Raw genomic sequence first — 7,548 nt, 5'->3', positions numbered from 1 at the left:
GTGACCATCTCTGCATGCCTTCCTCACAAAATATGGTGCTCATCTGACCCAAATCAGGCAGAGGGACTGGCACAAGACCTGTGACAGAGAAGGACGACAGCAGATGAGTGTTCCAAACACCAAGGGCGAGAGACATTTGCTATCCTGCCTGCAACCTAGGGAAGCATCTGTGTAGTTAAAACAAGTGCTGTTACATTAACCCATGTGAAACCATTAGCAGGGCACATAGCAAGGTCCATCTGTTTACTCAGGCCTCTGCTAGGGGGGAGAACTGCTGTTTTACCATTTTTAAAGCATGAATGGCACATGATTCAATAGGGAATCAGGAAACTTTTGGTTGTTGCACTAATATTAAAGCTGTGAGGAACTGCATTTATCTTTCAGATAGGCAGAGAGGTTAACTGACAGCTGTTCTATTTCACAAACTAGAAAGCAAATAGAGAAATCAGCTAAAAAGAGTTAACCTTATAATAAAGAACTAAAAATATACCTTCAATCACCATGTAACAAAAAAATGAACAAATTATACTTTTTAGGTGTACATGCACACCCCCTTTCTTTTTAACTACTGGTTACCCAAACTAGAACTAGAACTAAAACTCCTCCTGATTCCAATAGGGGTCTGCAGCAGTGCGTGCCAGAAGGCAGCTGTTTGTGCCGCGGTGGGAAAGCTGGGCACGGCACAGCTGGGTGCTGCACAGCCCTGCACGGAACTGACAACCCCTGTCCCAAAGAGCTTACATTTCAACTGCGTGACTGGGGATAACAGATGGGTCGAGATGGGAGACTATGAAAACAGTGGGATACTGGACAGTCTCAAATCCCAGCTGCTTACCCACTCCCTAATATTGCCAAGTTAAAATTTCACAGTCTTATTGTCACAGCAGAGTTTACGCTGTTTCTTCCTCATTGAGGAAGAGGAGCAGTGGGACATATGTGCATGCTACAAAAGGGCTTCAGGCTGCAATTTGCTTCTGAACCAGATAGTATTGTGATCGACACAATAAAAACTCCAGTTTTCTTCATGTTTCCTTGCTGCATGGAAAGGTGTTTGCAAGGCCGAGTTGCGTGCTCAGTGCTAGGTAATGGCAGAAGCCGGTATGCTGGGCACACAGCCCTGGAGGTCAGCCCTTTAACCTCTGAGAAGAGACTGACATTCAGTAGGGGCTTCCACGGGCTTCGGGAGGCGGCCAGGACCCAAGAGACAAACTTCCCGTGAGGAATGCGAGTCTGAGGTGTAGCTGACGGCTTAATGCAGCCCCCAAGAGAAGGCAGGAAAATAAAAGTAAACTCCTCCGGTGAAACAGCCTCCACACCCAAGGACGCTTTCAGGCGAGGGATTCAGAAACAAAAAACCCAAATGCCAATACGGGGACAAGCGTGGTTCAAGGCACTCTGCAGCCGCTGCTAAAATTGCCCCAAGGCTGTGACTCACATTAAGCCACCACTGAAGCAGGGTGCAGCGCCTGGCCGCCGCTCCACCCCACGGCCCGCCCGCTGCTCCCGGGGAAGGATGCCGGGCGACTCCCGAATCGCTGTCTCTCCGGACCTGTCGGAGCGGGAACCTCAGGAACTTTTTTCTCGGCACTTTCCCAAGCACAAGGCCCGGGCGGGACACGGCACCTGGGGGCGGAGCGGCAGCGGGGCGGGCCAGGCCGTGGCCGGCGGGAGGAGCCGGGCCGGGGAGGGGGCGGCCCGGAGCGGCGCTGCCGGGATGGGAGCGTGAGAGGGGGCGAGTCCGCGGCCGGAGGAGCTGCGGTCTGAGCGGGGGCTGGTGCCGGCGGGCTCGGACCCGCCATGGAGCCGGTGACCAAGTGGAGCCCGAAGCAAGTGGTGGACTGGACTAAGGGTAAGAGGGAGGCGGCCCTGCCGTCGGGGCTCCGGGGGAACTTTCGGCGGCGCGCTGGGGGTGCCCCGCTGCCGCCGCGGCTCCTCTGCCCGGCGGGGCGGCTGCGGGGGCGGCGCGGGGAGCGCGGCCTTTGCCAGCGCCGCCCCGGCCGAGCCCCGGGACTCCCCGGCGTGTGCTCGGGAGCTGGCGGCTTCCCGCGCCCTCCTGCCGGCGCTCCTCCGCGCCTGCTGGTGCCTGCTTCGCCTTGCGGGCTTTTCGGTGTTGTTTTGGTTTTTTCTTTTTCTGACACTGGGAAAGAGAAAGTTTTGCAGCGAGATTGGCTGACTCGAGGTCCGTGCATAGATATATAGATATATTTATACATATATGTATCTGCAGTGGGGTCTCTACCCATGACTCGGTCCCTTCTCCCTGTGTTCGTCCTGGCCAGCCTGCTTGCATGGAGGGGGGGGTTACCGTACTCCTTCAGGCAGGTAGGATCGTGGAATCAGAGTAGTTAGGTCGGAAAAGTCCCGCGAAAGTTGACTTTCAGCTTCTCAAGCGAAAGCCATGGACGGTTCGAAAAAACTTCAGGTTTGTAAGTTAAGCAAGAAGTTTTTAAACTAGCTCAACTAAGCAAGAACTCTTTTTCCTGTTCAGCGGTGATGGGACTGAAGCGCTGGGAGAGGTTGTCGCTCGGAGAGGTGAATAGCGGCAACTTCGTCCGCCAGTCTGTCCGTCCATCCCTCCCACCCCTCATCCTTCGGGTGTATGCTTGTGTCTCTCCCTCTCTCGCCGGCAAAACCATCCTCCTCTGCTTCGAGGTTTGTTGTCAGTGCTGACACATTAGCGAAAGCCTCGGCGGGACCGCGGTGTGCAGCCCGCCTGCGCCCAGCCCCGGGGGGCTCCGGGGGCGGGATGGCTGCGGGCGCCCCGCTCCTGCCCGGGCATTTCGGCAGCGCTGGGTGTTACCGGGGCTTCCTCCGAGGGCAGGTTCAACCTCGTGTTGTCATACTCCGCTTGGACCCTGCGAGTGCTTTCCGAATGCCGACCGGGGTGTCGCAGTTCCCGCTCCACAGGGAATGAATCAAAAGGGAAGTGGAGCTGTGAGTTAGGTGAGGGATTTATGGCTTCTGGAGCGTACGTCTCTTTTTTTTCTTGCGGCATTAGGTTTTAGTGTGATCCTCTTTGGTTACATAAAGTATTTTCGCAGGCTTAGCTGGAGTTTAATTTGATGAGAAGTTAGGAATGTTTTGAGAGGTAAAAGTTTGGCCGGGTTAGAAGCGGCGTTCGCTCCCAGCAGCCATTACTGCCGTGTCTCACTCAGGACCATAGCGCTGGTTGGACTGCGTGCCTGTGGTCAGCGCTTGGCAGCAGCGCGGCTCCAAACTGAGGCAAATTTGGAAAGCAGACTCATGTTTTCAGACGGCGAGAGATGAAAAACTCCCAGCCCTCCTGAGCGTGAACATGTGCCTGAAGGGGCCGGTGCCAATGAGGGATTGTCCAAGCAGCCTTTGTGAGGAGAGGATTCCATGCAAACGTGCTGTGAAGTTATGCGTTAACATATAAATAACTTCCCCAGCAAGATCTCTCTTTTTTATGCTTGGTATTGGTTTAAACAGGAGTGCATATTGTTCCAATGAAATAAGCCTTATGCTTAGGCATGTGGGATATCTATATAAAGCTTTTCCCTCATTGTGTTTTTTCTCTTGGGTGCTGAAAGTTTGTTACCTTGCCAGATTAAAGAGTAAACCTGCTAATCATTTTAAAAGCCTTTACTATTCTTAAGCATTCTTGGCTTCCTTTCTTGCATAATTTATTTTACTTGCAGGTTCCTTGGACAGGTAACTCTTCAGCTGGACTCACAATTAGCATTATGCAGAATAATTTGAGGGCTGTCTGTAGTTAGGAGGTGAATCTTCTGACTAATGCAAACACGTGTACTTTGAAATGTAAAGGAATAAATTAAAGACTGCTGGTGACTTTTGTTTGTGCTGTTGTTTTTCAGTTTCTAGGTAAGCGTTGGACTTGTTTAGTACACAGAGTCATTTTATGTCACTCCCTGCATGACAAGACTGTAATAAAGAAATGACACGTGGAAAAATTTTCTTTATGGTTATACTTTCATCTATGCACATGAAAATAGATGCTTTAATAGCTAGCTAACAGCCTTATTAACACAATGTCTCATAGTTTATTTTCAATCTGAAATAGTTATTTGCTGTGTAGTTCATAACCATTGGGTTTCATGTTTGACCAGGACCAGTTTAATTTTACCTTATGAATGTTGCATCTAATTCTCAAGGTTAATTTTATGAACAAGTTATTGGAGGGAAGCTTAGGCTCTTTGTTTTCTTGCACGTGCCTTCTGTGAGAAGTGATGCCATGATCTTAACTGAACTGATTGAACTCTGGGAAAAATTATTTGGCTGGTGATATCTGCTGCCAGTAGTTAGTGCTGTGGTGCCGTGGAGATGTATTTTAGGAGCGTTTTGTGATGTGAAAAACTGCTGGGAGATGCCAGCTCTCAGTGGGGAGATTGGTTTTGCAGATAATGATTCTTACTTATCACACAAGGATAAAAAAGATCTTGGCAAAATGTAGAGAATGGTGGAAATAAGTGGACTCAGTCCATATTAATGTTCAATGTGAAACTGAGATTATTTGTCCAGGAACATTTCCACTTCTCCCCTCTGCCCCATATCAAACTTTGATAGATTAAATTTTTTTTTATAATTTTTCCAAACCAAAAGAAAGCATGGAAACTTACTTATCCTTACTTACCCTTTTCCATGAAACAAACCCCTAAAACAAAATCCCAAAGTAGGCTGAATGACCACTGCTGGACAGCTTATTTGCTCTTGGCCAACTTACCTTTTTTAACTTTTTTTTTTTTTTAGTTGCTTTTAAGCAACTTTTTTAACAAGGTAACTCTTGTTCTGAAGAGTTTCGCTCTGAGATTTTGAGATGTCCTTGTATTTACCAGTCCTTGGTAAATACTGTAGAAAGCATTTATCTAGCATTTAAAAAGGAACCTATCAAGAAGTAGTAAGCTAAACATAAATATTTTTAGATATTTGTAGTCAAGTTTTAAATAAAAAGGGCTCTGTTCATTGTTACCAACAACAGCTGATACAAAACACAGTCGCTTGTCTTCTCTTGCTAATTCAGACTAGAATGCTGCTATTTTTTGTGAACAAGGGTGTTTTTTCTGGCACAGGGCACTGTACTGGCAATAGCAGACTATGCAGCTAATAAGAGCTGGTCTAGTTAAACTGAAACTGCAGAGGAAGACTTGTGCTTTTACTGCTAGCAACTTTCTTTGTATGTGAAGCATTTCTCAAGCTTTGAACAAGGATGTGATAACTTTTTAGCTACAGCATCAATGCTTGAAAACGATCTGATTTTTTTCTATAAGCACCACATCGATTTCTGTCTGAAAGAAGTGATGGTTTAATTTAAGGTTTCTTTTACAGCACAATGAATTCAGATAGTATTTAGGGGCCATATTCAGCCATGAAAAGGTATGTGTTTTCCTAGGATGCTGTGTTGATTTACTTGTGTCTGGGCCGACATGGAGTTTGTGCTCTTTGAACAATATTGTCTGCACTGTTTCCTAACTCTGCTGAGAAGGTGTGTTTGGGGTTTGTTTCTCTGGGTTGTTTTGAGTTGATCCTTGTGGTGGTACAGCCTAACATCTGGATAGTGATGTAGTTGACCTGTGATCTTGCTTTTGTGCAGTGTAAGATGGTTGGAGGCTCAAAGTCCTCACCTGTAGATCACAGCACTCTCTTGTGTGCCTGAATTTCTTGAGAGTTCCTCAAGAGGTATTCCTAGAGTTATTCAGCTTCTTGCAGGGCAGGTGAGTGGCTACAGAAGCTGGAGCACATTTGCAGTACACTGTATAAAAGTAACTTAATTTTACTGGCATAATGAAAATTGATGGTATGGTGAAACTTTTTCTGGTCTCAGAAACCCCTGGCTACTGGAAACCCCTCAGCTAAGGTCATTCCTCAAAAGATGTGAGGAAGATGAAAGTAGGGTTTGTCATAGAGCTCCTGTGTGAGAAATGTCACTTGTCTTAGAGACATTGCTATGCCTCCTCTTTACTTGCTGTAGCCTGATCCATCTCTTCCCCCTTTCCCCAGGCTTCACATGCTTGTGTGAGTTGTGACTTCAAGCAAAATTTTACATGGTAAAGACAGTTTGATGTGCTTGTGGTTAGAAGCCTGTGTTGTTGTGAGGCTCCCTTACAGTCTGGCCTTTGTCACTGGAGCTGTAGACTCAGCTGGCTGGGGATCACGCATCTGCTTTAGGCTTGTTACTGCACTCCAGGTTCAGTTATTCCCTTTGTCAGTAGTTCATGGACATTACTTATTCCTGCATATGTCATGAAATACTCAGATTTCCATTCCTGGAAAGCTGTTGGGCAGCTACATTTATAGGTATGTCTGGGAGAAGAGGGAGAAATATGCTAATTTATTAATAGTTAGCAATTAATTGTGAGGGACTGGTGTTCTTTTTTTAGAGCTATCTTGCTTACTCAGGGAGATTTCAACAAGGTCAGTCATGTTAACTGTGTGTGCTGGGAGCTGCAAACCAGAGCTGGATTTTAGAAGAAATTATGGGTGATGCTTAGCACCAGAGTTATTTTTTTGCTTTTCTTTTTAGGCACTCTCAAGTGAATGCCATTGTGTTCAAGTTACTTGGGAAAATCCAACACTCTGAAACCCCCTTATTTTGTAAGACAGGAGTATTTTGCTTTCAGTGAGGAATAGCAGGAAGAGTTGCCCATGCCTAGGATACAGAACAATCTCTTTTCTCTTTTCTAACCTTTTCTTGGTTACCTAAAAATACTTTGTATGAGTATTCATTAATTAGATCAGAGAATGGTATTGAATAACCATTCTTTGCACATCCAATCTTGCCCATAATGTTTTACTAGCAAAAGGTGGAATATACTAAATACATCTATTTATATTTATTTGTGGGCTGAAACAAAGTAAAAACTTGCACAACAAATTTGTACTACTGCAGTCTTATAGTTATTCATGCATTGTTGCTAAGATTGAGTGAATACATATGAAAACACAAATCAAAGTTAGCCTCTGTGTTCTTGTGTTTAGATCACATTTTCATGGCTTTTTCTGTGTTGCACTTTCTTGAGTTGCTTGTGAGTTGTGATTTTTTTTCCCTTGATCTTTTTGTATTCACAGTCAGCTTTGTTTATTTGCCATTAAATTGCTGTTCAAACTATAACCAAACATCAGAAAGTCTAAAAGTTGAATACTGTCCACATAATGTCTGGAAAAGCAATATTTTAAGAGCTAAAAATCACAATAGGCATTAGTGGAAAGTTGATTGTAACTTCATAGAATGTAGTGAAACTGCCTAGCTAAAGGTGCAGAGTTTGGTTACTGTGCAGGATGCTTTTCTCAGTCTTTCTTTAGAACTTGAGGGTCACGAAGTAATTTGTGTCTGTTGTTGGACACTTCTGTAGAAAAAGCCTCATTTTTGATGAAATATTGCTTGGGCTCTAGGTTTTCAGAACTCTTGTTATGTGTGCCTTGCACTTCTTGCCTGGAACTCTGTGTATTCAGCATGCAAAACTTCTTGAACAAGAATCGTGCCTCTCCTTGTTTTTACACTCATTAGCACATTGCAAGAGCTACAGGAAGACAAAGTACAGGGCACTGGATAAAAATGTATGTTGAAATTTG

The 7,548-nt window shown here is 45.5% G+C and overlaps 1 protein-coding gene across 2 annotated transcripts in view; it reads left to right on the top strand.

The window, feature by feature from the left end:
• The first annotated feature begins 1,688 nt into the window (after positions 1–1,688).
• CNKSR3 (CNKSR family member 3) overlaps positions 1,689–7,548 on the top strand; it is a 53,866-nt gene continuing 48,006 nt past the window's right edge. The window contains exon 1 of one of the 2 annotated variants that reach the window (XM_068184649.1): positions 1,689–1,849. In XM_068184649.1, the coding sequence (XP_068040750.1) occupies positions 1,798–1,849 (52 nt within the window). In that variant the 5' untranslated portion in view covers positions 1,689–1,797. The remainder of the gene's footprint in view (positions 1,850–7,548) is intronic. The other variant, XM_068184648.1, reaches the window with a different exon arrangement.

Source organism: Anomalospiza imberbis, chromosome 3 (genome assembly GCF_031753505.1).
Source record: "Anomalospiza imberbis isolate Cuckoo-Finch-1a 21T00152 chromosome 3, ASM3175350v1, whole genome shotgun sequence".
Lineage (NCBI taxonomy): Eukaryota > Metazoa > Chordata > Aves > Passeriformes > Viduidae > Anomalospiza > Anomalospiza imberbis.
This window is presented reverse-complemented; position numbering and strand designations above follow the sequence as displayed.